This window comes from Ilyonectria robusta (assembly GCF_021365365.1).
Source record: "Ilyonectria robusta strain PMI_751 chromosome Unknown BGZ61scaffold_2, whole genome shotgun sequence".
Classification (NCBI taxonomy): Eukaryota; Fungi; Ascomycota; class Sordariomycetes; order Hypocreales; family Nectriaceae; genus Ilyonectria; species Ilyonectria robusta.
The window spans coordinates 2,200,574-2,220,624 of NW_025764436.1; the positions used below are offsets into that span (position 1 = coordinate 2,200,574).

A 20,051-nucleotide genomic window follows, 5' to 3' on the forward strand; every position below is an offset into this window, starting at 1 on the left:
CGTCATAATTCGATATACCAATGTCGCCCTGAATAACTCTACGACGATCCTCATATGTCAGAAAACATATACTCTAGTGGCCTTCATTCACTTGAACCATTTATTTCCTGCTATAAATCACCACATCTTGTTCCTCGCAATTCCTTCGACCTGTACTGTCGTGAATTAACTTCGTATGTGAGTTGTTGTTATTGCTATGCGTTCAACGATAATGATACACTGATTCAAAGTCAGCAAAATTTGATCCACGGCATGCTGAAGTATATATGTTGTCAAAGTTCGTCGGATAATACGCCATCTTTCGAACTGTGGAAAAGCACCCTTCACGAAAATCACATCTTACTAAACACCCATTCCATAAGCTAAGAATTGTGTAACAGGGTGTTTCATCCAACTCATTCTCTACCTTGAATATAACCGTTCTCGTGGTTAACCCTCTTTATGGATATCTTAAGTCCCACCTTCGAGGGCCATGTGGCGACTAGGAAGGACGCCCTCATTCTCTTTGAGGCCTGCCTGAGAGGCCAGCTGAGCTATGTCACCCGCCCACCAACACCGGCCGAGCGACGACGGGGTTTCCCCAAGAGCGGCAGTGTTTTTATTTCTCTGGCGAGTACAAAAGGTCTTGCTCGCTGGGTCGACGGCGCCAATTGGCGCTCAGAAATCTCGAGGTACCGCCACGCTCTGCTTCTAGAGCTCGAGAAGGCAAATTCAGCGCACTGCTCTCGGAAAGACATAGACAAAGCAGCGTTGAAAAAGGGCGGCCTCGTGAAGCAGACTTTTACAGCTTACTACCAGGGGACAAAATATCGCCTGACCAGCTACATCACAATTGATGATGTGAAATCAGAGCGTTGGATTGCACCGACCAACCATCCCACCTTAGGGACTATTACCCCCCGCAAAGAGCTTATCTCCTCTTTAGGGGCCAATGCATACATCAATGAGGATTGTGTACAGTTATATCTTTGGCAATTGTCACCAGAAAAAGACTGGGGGAGTGGAAGCCATCAGCAGCAGGCCAATGAAGTCCAACACCAACATTCGACATTTAACGCTGCATCCGCCCCGGGCCACCAAGTCGAGGGGGTACCTCAAGTGCCTCTAGTCAAACGGTTCTCCAGTGTCCATCAAACTATGCCATAGCCTATTTACCCCTGTTTCGTCCTCACAGCAAAGCAAATGGATCCGGTATACCACGGGTCATGGGTGGAAAGCGGAGGTTCAAATAGCATTAGGAAATGAACTGCGGAGAGATTTTTTTATGGCTGATATATCCCAAAATACACGGTAATGTGCTCGCAGTTCTGTACGAAGTTGACATACTATCTAGGACCTTGATGATATGCAGTGCTTTGGGTGTAGTTGAAATAGGGCTTGCAAATGAGTCTGCAAGTTCTGTTTCCCGGCGAAAGGTCTTTGCTTTAGTCAAGTTGCGTTCGAGCACCGTAATTATTAGGCCGCATCATGTGGGCACCTAGATAAAGAGGCTATGGGTGCGGCGCAGTGCAGATGTAGATGGGGTATGTGGCGAAGTACATTGTGTTCCCAGTGCCACGCCTCCTCGTGTCGCTAGGCAGTACCATCACGATCACCACAATCCTCCAACCGGAAAAGACTTTACGCAGCCTCCACATCATCTACATCTACTATCTGATTGTTCTTTACGGCCCTGCCGTCTTCAAAACACAGGGTGTAGTTTCGCCTTCCGGGAACAGATGCGATGAGGTAAGGTCCTTCACGGGCTCCGCTGGAGTTCAACAAGTATACCCTATCTCCGACATGAAAGAGGGGTCGCTTGGCGCCAAGTCAGTAACACGTAGTGAGGTGTCCTGTGGGCGTACAAACCTGGGCGGAAGCTCTCACGTACGGGCGCTTCCCGACGTCTGTGATGTCCGTGGGTTGGTTGCTATTTCCGACGCGTTAGTGGAACAGTAGTGCATTAAAAGGTAGTGTTACGTACTCCGTAGAGTCAGCCATGTTGAAGCTGGTGTGTGAAGTGACAAGTTTGTTCGTGTGTTTAGTAAAACCAGTGGCAATCATGGGAGATGTAACCCCGCTTATGTATTTCTCGCCTCTCGAATCCGTCTCTTCCGATTGTTCAATTTGCCAAGGCTCAAGTACGAAAAAGGCTCCATTTCCAGGCAACAATCGCCTTAAAGAGGCAACATGAAAATGCCTTGCCCTTTCACATTTTCAAAATCGCGTATCGGCGTATCATTTGTCTTGGTGGCGGAGTCATGCAGGTCTGACGTGGCGCATTTTTATTGGCACTTTTGGCCGAACAAATCCGACCGACTTTGTTCTCGTTTTGCTTGAGTGGCGTGTAACGATCAAATCGTGGGCCGCTGAAATTTAGCATAATTCCCCTATATCTTTGAGCAGAATGTCCCTTATCATAATACTTCGGTGGTAGTGGCGACCGTGGAGGATGGCACCCCTCACATCTTGTCTTCCGCTTTGGGAACCTTCCAAAGCACCTTCTGACTCTACCACCGAGATCGAAGTGCGAACTGAAAAGAGTACTGCACATACTCTTCTTAGCGAGACATTAAGCTAATGGTTCAAAGTTGAGGATTATAGAGCCGGATATCCCCGCTACACTGCTCTCATCTCGTCGCATTCCAACTTTTTTGTGTTTAGACGGTTTGATAAGCTTCGAGCGAGACTTCTTCTCTTAAAGCAAGACCGGCTATCTGTACTCGAAAAACGTCTGGACGATGTTGATCACTCTGAAACGGCTCCGATCTTCCTTGGAAGGAGCCGGTGTGATAGAAATGCTGAGAGAGCATCTATTTTGCGGGAAATTGACGATGGCCTCGCCGATTATGGTATTTGCACCTAACAAAATACTGTGTCCTTATACTCATGAGAATCAGATCGGTTTGTGGAGCGAAGCAATCGTGTAATGAGCTTTGGCTCTGCTCAGATGAGAGATGTCGGCAGTCTACAAAATTGGTTGAATAGTAGTGGCTGCCTGGACAGAGAGGAAGGGGCCTATCTCACACACCATCGAGACTTGTTTGCCCTATCTCCGATGGGTGATGATGCGGTGTTGACATTCGAGTCATGGGTAGAAGACAAACTCATCCGTTTTCACACCGGGTTCCGAAAGGTAAGGGAAACCCCGGCCTTTGACAAAGATGCTAATACGGGAAACAGAGTCGATTTCATGATGTCTCGACGGATGAAGACGTCTTCATATATTCGGGCTCATTGATCAAAAGAATAGCCAAGGGTTTGTTAGTATTGCTGATATCATTTATCCTTATGATACCAATCATCATTTGCAACGTCATCGGCTCCGTTGCGATCAGAGTTTTTGTTGTTATGGCATGCACGATATGCTATCTTCTCATTCTGTCTGAATTGACGAAATCAAAAACGATGGAATTAATTGTTGCTGGCACAACGTGGGTACATCCCATTTCCCAGCCGATTATATTAACCTTATTCTTGCATGTTGCTAACATCAGATGTCATAGATATGCTACTGTCCTCATCGTCTTTGTCTCAGGCACGAGTGGGATATAGAGCTGGAGTATTCTCAAAATTGGAGACAAATTGTAGGAGCGGGTACCGTCAATCTGTGTGCGGGACCTCCGACTACCCAGCTGCTTTAGTCTCATGATATTATTTGATTGAGTGAATTATACCGTGATCTTTGACGGAACCTGGACATTCTCAGCCGCCTCGTGGCCGCCCTAATTCGGCTGGAAACGATACCACGCAGCCGGTGAGGAGGGAGCGGATGCCACACCACCATCATACTACACCCCCAAATCAATGCAGTGTAACACTACATGTACATGTATCAGCCTAACTGTCTCATCGGGCAGAATTACAGTGGAGAAATCAGGCCTCCATGCATAGTCGCCTTCGCCGAGAGCGGGGTGCTCTGCTGAGGTGCAGATCCTCCACTCGCCTCAGGAGCCCACAGAGCCACAGCTTGGCAGCTATTCCCGGGCAATACCGGCAGCTTCTATTCGATGCACAACCCTCGTCGCAAGATTTCAGGTGGGAAAGACATGGCAGTGCAGTCAAGTCTACTCGTCAAAACACCTAGCAGTACTGTGACTCAACGGAGTTCACATTCTCATCGAAGAAATAGATCATCCAGAGTTAATGAGCCATCAAGACATTTAAATTGTACCTTATCACCTCCTGCGACCCACTCCACTGTTGGAACATTCACTGGACAGCCGCAAGGCTATAAGTCTTCCACAAGTAATTGGGAATACACACTTTGATGTTCTGACATTTATTATTCTATTAAAAGGCGTACTCTGCACTACCGTCAAACGCTCTGCTGCTCAACTGCCTTGCATTCATCTCTTCTAACTCCAAACTCATCTTCGCTGCGTGGTTATCAAAAATTGAATGTGCATAAACATGGATATCTTCGCAGATGTTCTCAGTCTTTATTCAGTTGAATCCATCCACGCCTTGAACTTGACCCTTAGAGCCTGGAAATCCTCTTCGGGGTAATCGGGGCTTCCCATTTGTGCCAGCTTTTGCGCCAGTTCTCCCCGATGCTTCGAGTAGTCCTCGTCGGTGTCCAGGGGGATTCCCAGCAATTTTGCCAGCACCGACGCGCAAATCCAGGGTCGAGCGTCCACATCGGTGGCTGCGAGCCAGATCAAGCGACGGATGTGAGAAGCCTTACACCATTGCCGATCATCTGGGTCTTCTAGTTTGGCATTAAGCTGCTGTCGGAAGAATCGACGATACTCCAGCGCCGTTTCATGCGATAGGTCATTTTTATACCCGTCCATGTCAGCCACAACGTCTTGACAAATCCATGCCGGGTAAGTTGACCCCATCCATGCTGGCCACGCCGTCGTACCTTCCCAGTGCAAGAGTCCTGCAATGGATCCCTCTTCATCAACCAGGATATTTTCCATTTCCAAACAGGGCGTTCGCAATACGAAACTTGCTGGGCTGTCTGTGATAGGCAGCATTTCACTCATCATCAGGGCGAACTTTTGTGCCCCATCCATCCCGTTGTCCTCGAATAGCAGATTAAAAGACTCACGATCTGTGCAAAAATTTGGGGAGGACAATACCGCTTCTGTGCTATCTCCGTTATTTTCGACATCAGTCTGGAGATAATGGCTTTCGGGCTGCAAATTCGACGATAAGATCCTGGTGTATTCCTTGTCGTTGGAAAGTGTAGCTATAGCTTCGGCAATGCACTGGAGCGTTCTCAGACGTCGCTGTTCCAGCGGTATCAGGTTGGACTTGTCAAACCAAGCATCAGATAAGCGCTGGCCCGGCAAATGGGTCATGCAGATGTACGGAGCTTCAAGCAGAGGGTGGGCGTAGGGATTCCAATCCAAGATTTTAGGAGATGGAAAATTTTCAAGCATCACTAGTAAATTTAGAATTGCCCAGTGGGTCATGAAGTTCTGTCGAGTCTCTGGAAACGGCACACCTAAATTGGAGGCCGTACGCGGGCTCCAGAAGACCACTTTGTAGTCATCAACTTGAACAGTGATCGTCACATTGGTGGAATTCAAGTTTCTGACAACACAGGGGGGCGCATTTGATCCCCTCACAAGGCCCCATCGATCACCGAATGATCTAGCGAGGGCATAAAAGTTTTCGTCGGGGGTATCATGAAGGAGCTGGTCTTCAGAGATCCGGCAACCCATTGTTGGATCGAATTCCGATTTGCGCTGGTTGTTGAAATTGGCTCCACGAGGCTACTGATATTCTAAGATCCAGTGTCGAGAAAAGGGCTTTTTTAGTCGCTTGTGTTGGTTGTAATTTTATGTTTGTGATGTGTTGAGATTGTTGGACTGAAACATCATTCTGGAGTGGAATCATAACAATTTATAGTGGCGAGTCTCAAAATTTGGTAGATATATATTATTTGAACAACGTGGGAAGTTATTAGTGTTCCCAGATCGAAGTGCTCATTGATGCGTTGTTCTTGACCACTACTTGAGAGTAATGTCTGATCCTAGCAACAAAGCCGCTGTTCGTCTGAGTCCTTGGCGCGCCCATTATTATGAAGTGCACGGACCTGGGATTTGTGGCCTCATTTGTAATGAGTGATTGAAAGAGGCCACTCTACGCTGGCGTCTGAGATATGTTCGTTGTAATACAAAAACACTAAAAACCTGTGACATGTTCAGTTTGGCAGGTTTTGGTCATGGACGATGCGCGCAGAATATACACGTCTGTATATCTCGGCGAGGCTCAACTACTCCCACGCGTGGCGTCGATGGGAAGGAGATTGTTTCTCAATACTTCGAAGCGGGTTCAATGTTACGCAAGAAGAAAACATAACTGGAGTAATTTAGTTTCTCTTAAATATATCCATATTGACAGTATAACTAAGTACATTGCTAGTTACGCACTAGTCTCTTGAAATATTTACAAATTGTACATCCTGCTAACACTCCAGGTGTTGCAAGGTTTATTTACAAGCAAGGATCTTAGCCACTGCCATCTCGGCGGCAACCATAACAATGGTCTGGCTGTTGCCAGTGGGAACATCGGGATGGATGCTAGCATCAGAAATAAACTAGAATACCAGTTAGTATTTTGTTCAAAAGCGTCGTAACAGAAGACTCTTACCAGGTTGTCCATTCCATACACCTTAGTGTTAGTATCAACAACCGAAGAACCACCCTTGCGGCCATCGTCGGTGCCCATCTTTGCCGTGCCAACGAAGTGGTTTCCGGAGGTCTGAGAGCCGATAATCGCAGAGGTGTTGGTGTATGTTTGAAGCTCAAAGCCAGCGGAAGATGAGGTAATGGAGTCGACCATGCCCTGGATAAATGAGGTTGCGGCCTCCAGGTCGCCGTCGGTCTGAAGATAGGGTGAAGTCTCAATAGTGGTGCTGCCATCCTCTGACAGTCCCAAAACGCCCTCTGATGTAAGCCCGTGGGTCATGTACACCTTGATCTGGACAATACCCTCGCCCGAAGCTGTACAAGATCCCTGATAGTATCGCGTGATTCCATCCGCTCCAGCCTTGGAGCTGAAGAAGATAAGGCGGTGCCTGCCCTGAGTTAAAATACCCGACTCCTTGTTTTCATACTGGTTGATGTCGGTAGTATCAGAGCCGTTGACCACACCGGTGCTGTCGAAAACACCCCAAGTGTCGTTTGTCTTGACATTAATAGAGAAAATAGGGTGGTCCTTAAGGTTCTTGCCAACGGGTAGCTCAATCCAATCCTTCTTAGGGGGAAGGGTGACGCCAGTCTTGCTTGCAGTCAAGATTTGCGCCTTAGGTCCAATACCAGAGTTGAAGAGAAGTCGGGGCGTCGACACGGCGCCTGCGGATAGGACGACTCTTCCATTCTTAGTAAGCCTAATGATCTCACTCTTGCCTTCAGAGTCCTCGACCTCAACGCCGGTCACCTTGGAGCCGGAGCGCACAACACGAATGACCTTGGTGCCAAGGCGGAGAGTGAAGTTGTCTCGCGCTTCGGCCAAAGGCAGATAAGTTCGTACGGGTCCAGCACGCATAGCATCCTTGATGTTCCACGAGGGGTAGCTGTAGACTTGATGCTTCTCGTTGGGCTGCTTGATCATGTCGACAGAGGTCCAGCCGATGCTGTCGAAAAAGCTGGACAGGGTCGAGTAAAGGCCCTGATCGTAGCGCTGGCCGTCTTTTGAGGGAAGGGTAGTTCCAGGGTTTCGGCTATAGAGCCTCTTCGCTGCGGGAGCGATGTTGCTCCATTTCCAGCCCTTGGGCCACTTATCGTCAAAGTCATGGTCTGGCGGGTGGACAAAGACCATGTAGTTGATTGTGACACCACCACCAAGCACACATGCAGCAAGACCTCCGGTGTCAGTGCACATGTAGTTGGTCAAGCTACCGACGGCAGAGGTCAGGCCCGGGACATCGACAGGCGTCAACGAGTCGTCCCAGCTAAGGGTGTTGTTGGAACCAGTCTCAACGGTAGGGCCTGGTCCTCGCTCAAGGAGGAGGACCTTCTTGTTGGCTGCCGAGAGTCGTTCGGCTGTGATGATGCCGGCAGGGCCACCGCCCACGACAATGTAGTCGTACGTCGAGGCCGCGGCCGTCGTCATAGCCAGGGCCAAGGCCGAAAGGCCTCCGAGAGAAACCAGACGCATGATGTAGTTGTCGGGTGAGTATAAATTGGAAGAAGGTATTTTCCAATCGACACAAATGCAGAGTGCTGGAGGGCACGACGATCTTTATTTACTTGTTCGTTTACGAAGAAACAGGCTCTTCCCCGACCTTACAAATGAGGCGTTCCGAACCCTGTTCAACTGACTTGTTTCAACTACCGACATCCGACGCCCCATGACACGCGTTCGAGTCGATTGAACAAGTACTGTCCCTGTCGTCTCCATATTTAATAAGCAAAGCAGTGAGAAGTTGCTGAAAATGCCATCACGAAAGTGTCACGGATGTGTGCAAGGTTCAAGCTAAAATTTCTTCCTTCGGCGACTAGACAAACTAGGCCTGTCAAGGCAGCTTCTGCCGCCACCTGCCACGAGCTTCCCAGCACGGTCCGACAGGATGTGCCTTGAAGTGCCGCCTGCTAGTTCATGACAGGGATCTTGAACGGAAAAATCATGGAATAAGCTCGGGTGAGGTCATAGGTATGAATCGTGAGGGGTGGTCGAGATACTATGATGGGTATCTTGTGATTTCCGGTGATGGGATTGTATCAAAAGATGTAAGTTCTTCCCTTCTTCAAAATAGTTCCAAGTCACTCACGTACAGAACAAGGAGGTAACATCCAAGGTAAAGCAAATTTGGCGGATATGGTCTCGGTGGTGTGGTACCGCGTGGCCGATCTCGGTCATCGCGTTCCGAGTTTCCGTGTGAATTACGACAAACTCGGCCCTACCACAGGGGGCAAGGAATTCATCCACCCGTCTGGGATATAAGGTGGAAACATAAGCGGGGTGAATGATGCAGGAACCGGCTGTCAAAGAATCCATGTCATTCTAACACAACCCATATCTTATCTGATCTTTTGCCCGCCTCAGCCAGTGGTCCACTCCTTCTAGACGAGTTGAGGTATGTGGCCGAGATTGAGAAGGCCTCGCTTATGGAGCCATGACCACGCGCCATTAACAGTCTGCTACTATTAAGGATCGGCGGAGACGAGCATACAGAGGTTGAGGAGAGCGGAGGCCAGTTTTTGCTCCGACTCATGAATGAGCCAAGTGTGGAGCCTGTCGTAAGTAGAAAAGACAGCTCCGGCACCCAAGCCTTACAACAATGCGTGCCCCTTGTCGCAAGATGCCGAAAACGTGACTAATGAACGGCCCTTCATATCGGCGCTATCAGAGCAGCCGGATCGAAGCCCAGTATTATACCCTTCTCTTGTGGATAAACCGGGCATCGAAAGGTTTCTCAACAGTGTCGGAGTCAGGAACGCGGGCATGAAGCCGAGCAGGCTTGCGGCTGGTGTCTGGGTCATCAATAGAACTGCTAGGTGGTGTAACTAACAACACAAGCACCACACTCCATCTCCAGTTGAGCCAACCTGACGTCCGAGGAAAACCGGGTTTGCTAGATTGGGGAATGGGATGAGAAACTCAGCGCAACTTATATGGAACTGTTCCGTTCATTGGACATCCAAGCCTGCGTAACAATATAGTGTGCTCAGGCGCTTGGAGGACCTGTGGTGGGCTTTTGGCGCGAAGTTCTACGCCGGCCGACAAAACTTTGCGCGGTATTCCTAGGCTTTCTTTTCTCAGTCATCTAGCGTATAGACTACGAGTCATTTGGGTTCCATGACATACTTCACGGCGAGATCCTCCCGAAGCCTCGCCTCTCTACGAGTCAGGCTACAAGGCCCAGGTACAGTATGGCACATAATCGCTCCACTTGCATCCGCGGGGCTACCCTACACCCAGGCACATGAGCTTTCGAGCCTGGTAAATGGGAATTCAGGGTTGAAGTATTCATTAAACATTAGAACTAGAAAAATGAAGTCAAATAGTCTCGCTCCTGGGCCATGAATCCTCCCAAGGAGAATATGTCGCAGTAAAGGAAGCAGAATGATTGTCATTCAAGACACAAGCCCCAGCGGACATCACGGAGGGGTCGGATTTCTTACACATTCCTCACTGAGCATTCATCAAGAGCAGCCCGGGGCTTAGTGGTGATGTATTGGTATGCTATGGTAATTGGACAGTCTCACGTACTACATATTGTCATTTCTATCTGTCAATTGTCTTTTTTATTGGAGCGTGGCAATTTCCTTGACCGAGGCAAACAGGAAGGCGACCGAGAGAGACTCAGAAAATCCGCGTGGGGGCATGGCGAGATTGTCCAGGCAAAATACGCTATAATCTGACGGGCGCAGTACATTACATTGAAGGGGGGGGGCGTGATGACACCGAAGACAGGGGCTATTCAATGTAGCCAAGCAGAGGAGCCATCAAACATGCGAACTGCAAGTTGGACGGTGATTGCACCAGTGCAGTGCAGGACACGTTGAACTAGCTCGCCTCATTTTCATTCCCTTACGCACAAGCCGACTTAAAGAGCGGTCAGATGTTCATTTTAGGCAGTTTTGCATTATCAGACGCCTTGCCAGAGATACGTTCAAGGCAATCAACTTCGGGGAACAGCCTGATCATGCACTTCGTACATGTAGGCTATACTGAATCCGTAGGTTTCAGCACTCAACGCCCAGCCACAAATTCTTCTCTTCCCACCGGTCGGCCGACCACGTCGCCCTTAATAGAACGTGGTATGTGACATACGCATCGTAATTCAAAGGCGCTGCCGAATTCGCTCAATGCCACCTCAAACTTCTCCGCCGTCGCTAGAATACTCTATTTCTTCACTTGGCAATAAGAAAGATGGCCGAGGTCGATAGTGATGAGATACAGATGATGCGGGAAGCTTTGAGGGCAATCCCAGACAGTCATCCAAAGCGGCCGTTCCTCCTAATCTACTTTTCAAATCGACTGGGTGATCGGTATGCGACAACGAAATCAATGACGGATCTTGAAGAGGCCATTCGGGTTGGCCTGGAAGTGGTTGATACGATCGCTGAGAATCATCCAGATCGCCCTGGAGTCTTGGGAAATGTTGGAAACCTACTTGGCGATCGATATCTCATGTCCGGGGCAATATCCGATGTTGAAAAATCCATCCAAGTCACCCAGGAGGCTCTCACTCTTGTCCCTGATGGACATCCAAACAGAGCCGCACTCTTGACCAACCTTGGAAATCGACTAGGAGACCGTTTTCTACAGACTGGATCAATGGTCGATATCGAACAAGCCGTTCAAGCGGGGCGGAATGCTGTTGTTTTATCAACAGAGCGCCATCCACACTATGCAAGGCTTCTGTACAATCTTGCCGTTCGGCTTGTCACTCAATACTCGAGGACTCATGCGATGGTTGATCTTGACGAGGCTATTCAGTTGGGACGACAGGCCGTACATTTGACCCCTAAGGACAACAAGGATCGATCAGAAGTGCTCATGAATCTGGGAAATTTCCTCAGTAAACGATATTCCGTAATGGGGTCAATTCATGATCTCCAGGAGACTGTTCAACTGGCAACGGAGGCTGTCAATGCCACTCCCGAGGGGCATCCGGAACATGCAGATTATATAACCAACCTTGGAGCACAGCTGGCCATTCTATACTCAAGAACAGGCTTGCTGTCCGATCTTGAGGAGGCCATTCGTGTGGGACGAAAAGCCGTCGAGGTAGCTCAGGAGGGCCATCGACATCGTGCAAATGTCTTGCACAATCTTGGGACCCACCTTACACAGAGCTATTTAAGAACAGGGTCTATGACGTGCCTCGAAGAATCAATTCAACTGAAGAGAGAAGCCGTAAGGATGACTCCTAGCGGGCACCCAGACGCCCCAGTGCGTCTCGATGGCCTCGGGCTTACGCTGGGCCTTCGATATTCAAGAACTAGAGAAGAGGTCGATCTTGAAGAGGCTATTCGAGTTGGGTGGGAAGCGGTCAATGGAACTCCTGAGAACCAACCTGGCCGCTCTGGATACTTGAACAACCTTGGGGCTCGGCTCGGCGATAGATATGCGCAAGCCGGAACGGAATCAGATCTGAAAGAGGCCATTCGACTTTGTCGCGAAGCGGTGAATACGACTCCAACAGGCCAACTGGGTCGCGCAGGACGTCTAAACAACCTTGCCATTTTCCTGGGCTATGAATACTCCAAGACAGGGGCAGTAGCTGATCTTGAAGAAGCGATTCGAGCGGCACAAGAGGTCGTCGATGTGACCCCTGAGCCGGAGACGCACATATCCCGCCCAATATTCTTAGCTACCCTTGGTGGTTTATTTGGTGATCGATTTTTGCGGACAGGAGCCACGCCTGATCTCGAAGAAGCTATTCGGGTGAGTCGGGAAGCGTTCAGTTCGATGCCAAAGGACCATCCGGACAGGGTCAGCCTCCTGAACAACCTTGGGCTTCAACTAGGTGATCGATACGCAAGAATAGGAGCAGACGGTGATCTCAATGAGTCAATTGAGTTGATTCGAGAATCTGTCAAGATGACGCCAGAGAGTCACATCAGCCGTGCGAAACGCTTAAACAATCTTCAGATCCGGCTCAGCGATCGGTTTTTAGCAACGGGGGCAGAAGTTGATCTCAAAGAAGCCATCCGGGTGGGCCGCAAGGCTGTCGATGAGACCCCTGAGGGTCATCCAGACAGAGCTCTTGTCCTATCGAATCTTGGTAATCGGCTTGGGGATTTGTTCGAAAGAACTGGAGACATCGTCGATCTGAACGAGGCTATTCGAATCTGCCAAGAAGCAATTGACGCGATGCCTAAAACCCATTCGCGACGAGCAGAATGGCTGATAAACCTCGGGAATCGACTCAGCGACCGGTACAGGAAAACAGGAGCGATCAGCGACTTTGAAGCAATCACAGCCCAGTACCAAGCTGCTCTTTGCCACTCTAGCTCAGTCGCCAGTACTCGAATCACGGCTGGTAGAAAGGTTCTTCGGTGCTACGCCAACAAATTACGCTGGCAACAAGCGTACGACGCATCAGCCATCGCAGTTCCCCTCATACCTAAACTAACACTTCGCTCACTGGAAAATTCGGACAAGCAACACATCCTTGGCGAAGTGGTTGGCTTTGCCTCCGACGCAGCAGCCGTAGCATTGCATGCAGGAAAGGGACCTTTGGTTGCCCTAAACTTCCTCGAACAAGGACGCGGAGTCCTTGGTACATCTCTCGAAGAGCTAAGAACAGATGTACTGGAGCTGAAAGAGAAACATCCGGAACTGGCAGAACATTTTGTTCGTCTTCGGGAAGAACTAGAAACACGACAAATCTCGCACGTGGCCCTGAATGGAAATCATCAAGCCGCTGCATGGCAAGCTCAATCGCACCGGCGCTACAAAGCAGGCGACGACTTAGACAAGTTGATCGATTCAATCCGACAAAAGGCTGATTTCCATGACTTCTTGCTTGCACCGAGCCAAGCGGAAATGATGGGTGCGGCGAGCTGCGGTCCCATCATCGTCATCAACGTGAGCGAGTTCCGCTGCGATGCGATACTCATTCAACAACAAGGGATTCAATCAGTATCCTTGCCGCGGCTGAACCGCCAAGACATCGAAGAGAAGTCACAAAAGGGACTTGGTAGTACTGAGATTCTAGAGTGGCTATGGGATGCTATTGCTGATCCAGTTCTCAACGCTCTGGGTTTCACTGATCCTCCACAAGGAACCTTGCCCCATGTATGGTGGATTCCTACCGGACCTTTGGCCAAATTCCCAATCCATGCGGCTGGATATCACATGAAAGGCCAAGCTGTGCTTGACAGAGTGATGTCGTCCTACAGCTCGTCTGTCAAAGCAATGATCCATACGCGACGACGTCCGACCACGCCTTCCACCTCAGCCCATGCTCTCCTCGTTGCGATGGAGCACACGCCAGGGAGGGGTATCCGGCTTCCCTTTGCACCCAAGGAAATTGAGGTACTACACAACCTGTGCAAGTGCATGAAACTCTACCCTATCGAGCCAGGCCGGCGCAAAGAAGATGTCATTTCGCACTTGCCCCGATGCAAGATATTTCACTTTGCTGGGCATGGCTATACAAACGGAACAGATCCATCGAAGAGTCACTTGCTGTTGCAAGATGAACCACTTACGGTAGCAAACTTGCTAGAGATAGATCTACGCAAAAGCCCTCCATTTCTTGCCTATCTCTCTGCCTGTGGAACAGGTCGCATTAAGGATGAGAGATTTGTTGACGAAAGTATACACCTGATCAGTGGGTGTCAACTCGCCGGCTTTCGTCATGTTATTGGAACTCTTTGGGAGGTTAATGATGAATCATGTGTCGAGATGGCGAAACTTACATACGAAGGGATACGAAACGGAGGTTTGACAGACGAGTCAGTTTGCCAAGGGCTTCATGCGGCTTGCCGGGAGCTCCGAGACCAATGGCTAGCCATCCAAACGGATACTGTTGACGTAAGAATGATGATGGAGTCACCGCCGACAGAAGATGGGGCCAATGTTCAGAGTTCCAGTGAACCACATTCTGGGAAGGTCCGAATGCCCAGGGATGTTGTTTTGTGTGACGGCCTTGAGGGAGCCACGACACTTCACTGGGTTCCATATGTGCATTTTGGGGTGTGAACTTTGATCCATTCAATTATCGAGCAACTGAGATTATTCCTTTTTGCTGGTTCTCCAAATAGCTATTAATCAGGCTCTGGGCCAATTTGTCTATCGTGCTTAATACTCCAAAACTCGTAAAATTATTTAACATTTCATCATCCTTAGCGATGCTCTTCCAGACTTTGCAGATTCACCAGCTCAGCATAGTACCCATTCTTCCGAAGCAGGTCACTGTGGGTGCCTTGCTCAACTATGCGACCCTGGTCGAATACAAAAATCATGTCAGCCTTTTGAATTGTGCTGAGGCGATGAGCAACAGCAATTGTGGTGCGACCCTTGGCTGCCTTGTCGAGGGCTGCCTGCACGACATGTTCGGACTCGGAATCCAGAGCAGAAGTGGCCTCATCCAGCAGTAGAATTTTAGGATCACGAATTAGGGCTCGAGCGATCGCAATACGCTGCTTCTGTCCACCTGATAGCAGAGCTCCCTTGCTACCGACAGTAGTGTCGAGGCCGTCGGGCAAGGACACGATGAAATCATGAATATTGGCCTCGCGACAAGCTTGCTCAATGGAACTGTCAGATACCTCCTCATTGGTCGTTCCGAGGACAATATTCTCTCTGATAGTGCCCTGATAGAGGGTCGGTTCCTGGCTAACGAGAGCGATCAAGGCACGGTAGTCATTGACGTTGAGCGTAGCAATCTCCTTGCCGTCGATGAAGATGCCTCCTTTGGTCGGGTCATAGAATCTCTCAAGCAGTGAAATGCTTGTACTCTTTCCACAGCCCGAGGCTCCAACCAAGGCGACGTATTGACCGGGGCGGATATCAAGATCAATGCCGCGGAGGACAGGCTGGTTGGGCCGTGTTGGGTAACGGAAGTGCACATTTCGAAACTCAATTCGGCCTTCAGCGCTGGCAATTGCTTCGCCCTCCTGAGACCAGGTATCTATTTTAGGTTCTCTGTCCAGGAGGTCCTTGATTTCTTGCGCAGCCGAGTAAGCCTTGCTCATGTCGCCGGAATAGGAAAAGATGGCACCGGCGGATTGGGCGCCAAAGATGACGGATGCAAAACAAACAAAGAACTGGAACATTGAGTACTGTCCCTTAGCGATTAGAGTTCCGCCATACCAGAAACAAAGAGCAAAGATGAGGAATGTCAAGGACTCTGACAATGCGAAAAGAATGGTGGATTTGAGGACAGAGATCAAGCTTGCGCGTTGCTGGACTTCTAATGACTCCCGGTACTGTTGCAGAATATCTGCCTCACGAGTAAGAGATGCAATGGTGCGGATTGACGACACAGCCTCAGATGCATAGCTTGCGGAGCCCACATATGAGTCCTTTGATCGTCGTTCGTAGTGGGACAGCATCCAAAAGCGAAAGTAGCCGCAAGCAAGCAGAACTGGGACAGTCGAGGTACAGACGAGCGCTAGCTTCCAGCCGACAGCAATACCGAGGATCAGACCGGCGATCAGAGTCGTTGAAATCATGAGAAGCGTTCCCAAGGTCACACCACTAAGCCCTGCCAGCTCCGCCGTCTTCGTTGAAAGAAAAGACGTCAGTGCGCCAGACGTGTTCTTATCCAAGTCGAAGAAGGAAATATCTTGCCGGAGAATGCTTCTGAACGTGGACGATCGCGCACGATGGATCAGTCGCTCAGAACACTTCGCGAACACAATACCGTGCGTTGAATATCCAAGAGCCAGTACGAAAGCTAGCATGACATACATTGCAGCCCAAAAGTCCGAATCGTGTTTAACCTGGGATTGGTTCGCAGGGAAAATCGGAGTCGACAAGGTGCTGATGGCCTTGGAGAGCAAAACGGCTTGAACAGGAGTTCCGCCGCCGCAAATAACAGAGAAGAAGAGACCGATGGCCATCAAGGCCTTTTCTTTCTTGTTGAAAGAAGCAATGAGTTTTGTTAAAGTCCAGAATGTAGGGTTTCTGTTCTGTGCGTTACCGAGTTCTTCGTCGATATTAGTCAAAGAATAGGTGGTGGACAAGCGGTGCAGGTGGTTGGTTGCCGTTTCACCGATAACCTCAATATCCTTGGAAAAAGACGTCTTTGATGCGGGGTGAGTGAACTCTTCCTCGTCATCCTCATCATCCTTGTCAATATTCTGAGCGATGTTCTGGGCGTGAACAAGAGCAGAATAAGCGCCCTTCATTTGAAGAAGCTCGTCATGAGTGCCTTGCTCAACAATTTTTCCATGCGACATCACAACAATATTATGGGCGTTTCTGATAGTAGATAGTCGATGTGCAATAACAATAGTAGTACGGCATTCGGAAGCTGCGTCCAATGCTACTTGGACGACGCCTTCTGACTTTGTGTCGAGGGCCGATGTTGCCTCGTCGAGGAGAAGGACTTAAGATCTGTTAACATGATTGCAATTTATAGAAAGTTGTCTTGACTTACTCTTTGGGTCTGAGACGATAGCTCTCGCGATTGCAATACGCTGCTTCTGTCCGCCAGACATCAAAAAGCCGCGGGAACCAACATTCGTCTCATAACCATCCGGAAGACCGGTGATAAAATCATGGGCATTGGCCTTTTTCGCGGCTTCGATGACCAGTTCCCGCTGAATATCCTCGCCTTCGTTCTCGTGTGTCGTGCCAATCAGACCGTGCTTAATATTCTGGAAAATCGTGGTACCAAACAAGGTAGGCTCCTGGCCAACTAACGAAATCTGTTGACGCAGCCACCGCAGATTCAGGGTACTGATGTCGTGTCCATCGAGGTATACAGCGCCTCCAATAGGCTCGTAAAACCTCTCGATGAGTCCAACGATGGTGCTCTTGCCGGAACCGGATGCGCCCACCAAGGCTGTTGTCTTTCCAGCTGGAACCTCGAGGCTCACATCGTCCATCACAACTACCTCCGGCCGAGACGGGTAGATGTGCTTGATATTTTCAAGTCGAATCGATCCCTGAATATCCTCTAGCTTTTCGCCATCCTCGCTAAAGGGATCCAAAGGAGATTCGCGGTCGATGGTGCTGTAGATCTTGCCGGCTGCTGCCAATCCTGTGGAAAATGCCTGCGCGTTCGGTGCCACATTGCCAATGCTAAAAGCAGCAAGAATAATAGTCATGACAGTGACGAGCACCTTTTCAAAAGGGAGGCCCTCATAGATAACGTACTGGCCACCTTGCCAAAAAGCAAGCGCATAGCCCAAGTACATGATCAAGCTCAGGCCTGCAAGTGTAATCCCCATAGTAGCCTTGAAGCGGAAACCAAAATATTCAGTCCTAGTTAGGTGTGCTTCGTATTGTTTTGCGAGGCGGTCTTGGGCTCCAAATGCAACGGCGTTCCGAATGGAGCTCATAACCTCATCGGCTAAGCTGCCTCCAATGGCACCAGTGCTTACCGATTGCTTGCTGTATTTCATCAAAAATCCCGACGCCAGTGTCATGTTGACCACTAAAGCAACCACAACAGACATTAGGATTAAGGCGAGTTTCCAGTATTTGATATAGCCAATAACGAATGCTGTCACGAATGTAGAAATGGCCGCTAGGGTAAGTCCAACTTTCTCTGAAATTCCCGCCTGGATCAAGTTGGTGTCAGCAGTGATCCTTGTAATTACCTCGCCAGCGCCTAGCTCATCGAAAAAGCCAATATTCTGACGCAGGCAATGTTCGAGATAATTTTGTCTGATCTTGGCGCTGATACGTTCTCCGGTATCTATTGTCGAAGTTAGATACTGATCATGGATGCTATTTACGCTGCCACATACAGATGAAGCCCACTGTCGAGGTGTAAGTGGCTACAAAACCGCCGATGGCGAGATAGACAAAGTATACCACGGTGCTACTTAACGCACGGTTGAAATCGTCATAGCCCGAGTTGCCGGCGAAGAAGTCTTGAAATTTGCCCTGCAGTGAACCAAATACCACAATCATCAGTGGCATTGCAGCACCACTGACGATAGACATGAAGGAAGAGCCGATGATGATGAGGATATCGTTGGTCGATGCGTATCGGTAAAGTGTCTTGATCCCAGCATTGACCTGCGGTGCAGCAACCTGCCGTTTGAGAATAGCGGCCTCATCGTCAGATAGCCCTTTGAAGGGATCTTCGTTAGGGTCTTTCGCATTGACGACTTTGCTTCCGGGTCTTTCTATCTCCGTTCGTTCGCTCGATTGTTCTTCGGCGTCACGTTTTCGTTCGAAACTAGGTTGTTCTTTGGCAGCAGGTTGTGCCTCGGCGGTAGGCTGTAGTGCGGCGTCGCTTTTCTCCCCGCAGTCACGTCGATCCAACACATCTTGCGCGTCATGGGAAGAAGTCGCCGTCAAAGAATCGAGTTGGATAGATTTGGGCTTCGATTCTGGAGCCATGGTCGCATTTGTCGCCAAGATGCGAGGCAAACAAGCAAGCAAGGGCTTAGCTTATACACGGAGGATAGTGAAAGAAGACCCGGCGATAGAATGAAGAATACGGACCATTAACAAGGCAGAGGGAAAGATAGCAGCACGGCGCCACAATACCCCTTTGCTCGCGATCTCGGGTACCTCACGTCGGCCTCTCGGGAACTTGACAGTCCCGATCTTCCCCGTTTTTGCTGACGGAGGCACGCATGAAACCTTGTCTCGCATCAAAGGATATGTTGAGGTGCCACGTCTTGCACGTACGGCAAACTGTGGATACTTGTCTCACCAAGAAATGGACGGGTCATAAACCACCGCTATGAGCCCGAGTTCCCGTACTTAGATGGGGGGCATGTTCAACAGATTTCGATTAACAGACCCTACGGGGAGTGTATGTTCTATATTTGACTGGTCTAAACTGCCTTGTAGGCAGCTCAATAGAGCAATCATTCCCAACTGAGTTGGAATGCATTGTAGCCGCAATAGGTAGATATGTGGGGATGTCTCAAAGAGTGATAGGCCGGATGTGTGAGCATTCCAGCCTCGATACCTGCAAGGGCTAACGCCGGGCAGTTCTCGGCATGCCATCTCGATGCGTCGATTGAACGGCCCCGAGCTCTGCTCCTGTTGTCACAGTTCGGAACCAGATCAAACCGACGGCAAGTGATTTCACACCCGGTCAGCAGCACTCGCGAGTAGGTGGGCCAAGAAGCTGTTCCGGATTCAGAAATTGTCCGAGTATCTTACTTTGTGCAGTTGAAACCGGCTCCACGAAAGTGAGATGACGTAGGATCTGCGGCGTAAGCCACCTTCAAGTGACAGTGCCTACAAATTTGATAGTCGAAGTCTGATGATCTGGTCTTCGGGTAATCACGACGAGGATGATCAGGTGGAAATGGCTCGCAGATGTGATTTGGCATGCCCAACGCCAACAACCCACCAGGAGTAGCCTGAAATGGAATCTTGCAGCACTCCAGGCGTCCGAACCTTTGAGAACCAGGCCATCCTTTTTGCTTGATTGGCATTGTGTAGAATGCGATTATGTCAGAGGGCATGGAGTAAATTAGGCGGGTGGCCTCAGACAACGACTCAGGCGGCTA

The 20,051-nt window shown here is 49.5% G+C and overlaps 7 protein-coding genes across 7 annotated transcripts; 4 read left to right on the forward strand and 3 right to left on the reverse strand.

Annotated features, from left to right (window-relative positions):
* Window positions 1-441: 441 nt before the first annotated feature.
* On the forward strand, window positions 442-1,332 carry BGZ61DRAFT_553823 (uncharacterized protein; the record flags this gene model as incomplete). The annotated part of the gene is made up of 1 exon (XM_046255558.1): window positions 442-1,332. One exon carries the CDS (start codon window positions 442-444, stop codon window positions 1,144-1,146), a length of 705 nt encoding a protein of 234 aa, XP_046110889.1. The 3' UTR covers window positions 1,147-1,332.
* On the forward strand, window positions 1,333-2,169 carry BGZ61DRAFT_91368 (uncharacterized protein). Its single transcript, XM_046257214.1, has one exon. It carries the CDS (start codon window positions 1,519-1,521, stop codon window positions 1,936-1,938), a length of 420 nt encoding a protein of 139 aa, XP_046110890.1. The 5' UTR covers window positions 1,333-1,518; the 3' UTR covers window positions 1,939-2,169.
* A 170-nt stretch (window positions 2,170-2,339) lies between these two features.
* Window positions 2,340-3,762, forward strand: BGZ61DRAFT_91376 (uncharacterized protein). The gene is made up of 5 exons (XM_046257215.1): window positions 2,340-2,522; window positions 2,571-2,831; window positions 2,880-3,115; window positions 3,163-3,413; window positions 3,486-3,762. The coding sequence occupies exons 1-5, from the start codon at window positions 2,432-2,434 to the stop codon at window positions 3,532-3,534; spliced, it is 888 nt and encodes a 295-aa protein (XP_046110891.1). The 5' UTR covers window positions 2,340-2,431; the 3' UTR covers window positions 3,535-3,762.
* A 659-nt stretch (window positions 3,763-4,421) lies between these two features.
* BGZ61DRAFT_472463 (uncharacterized protein) lies at window positions 4,422-5,654 on the reverse strand (the record flags this gene model as incomplete). The annotated part of the gene is made up of 1 exon (XM_046248342.1): window positions 4,422-5,654. One exon carries the CDS (start codon window positions 5,652-5,654, stop codon window positions 4,422-4,424), a length of 1,233 nt encoding a protein of 410 aa, XP_046110892.1.
* A 770-nt stretch (window positions 5,655-6,424) lies between these two features.
* BGZ61DRAFT_527090 (putative cellobiose dehydrogenase) lies at window positions 6,425-8,094 on the reverse strand (the record flags this gene model as incomplete). Its single annotated transcript, XM_046253057.1, has 2 exons — window positions 6,425-6,532; window positions 6,586-8,094. 2 exons carry the CDS (start codon window positions 8,092-8,094, stop codon window positions 6,425-6,427), a joined length of 1,617 nt encoding a protein of 538 aa, XP_046110893.1.
* Window positions 8,095-11,220: 3,126 nt separating this feature from the next.
* BGZ61DRAFT_553839 (CHAT domain-containing protein) lies at window positions 11,221-14,598 on the forward strand (the record flags this gene model as incomplete). The annotated part of the gene is made up of 4 exons (XM_046255559.1): window positions 11,221-12,061; window positions 12,326-13,249; window positions 13,313-14,424; window positions 14,482-14,598. The coding sequence occupies 4 exons, from the start codon at window positions 11,221-11,223 to the stop codon at window positions 14,596-14,598; spliced, it is 2,994 nt and encodes a 997-aa protein (XP_046110894.1).
* Window positions 14,595-19,177, reverse strand: BGZ61DRAFT_410658 (multidrug resistance protein). The gene is made up of 3 exons (XM_046243245.1): window positions 18,321-19,177; window positions 17,003-18,268; window positions 14,595-16,951 (listed from the first exon to the last, which is right to left on the reverse strand). The coding sequence occupies exons 1-3, from the start codon at window positions 18,919-18,921 to the stop codon at window positions 14,742-14,744; spliced, it is 4,077 nt and encodes a 1,358-aa protein (XP_046110895.1). The 5' UTR covers window positions 18,922-19,177; the 3' UTR covers window positions 14,595-14,741.
* Between the last annotated feature and the right edge of the window lie 874 nt (window positions 19,178-20,051).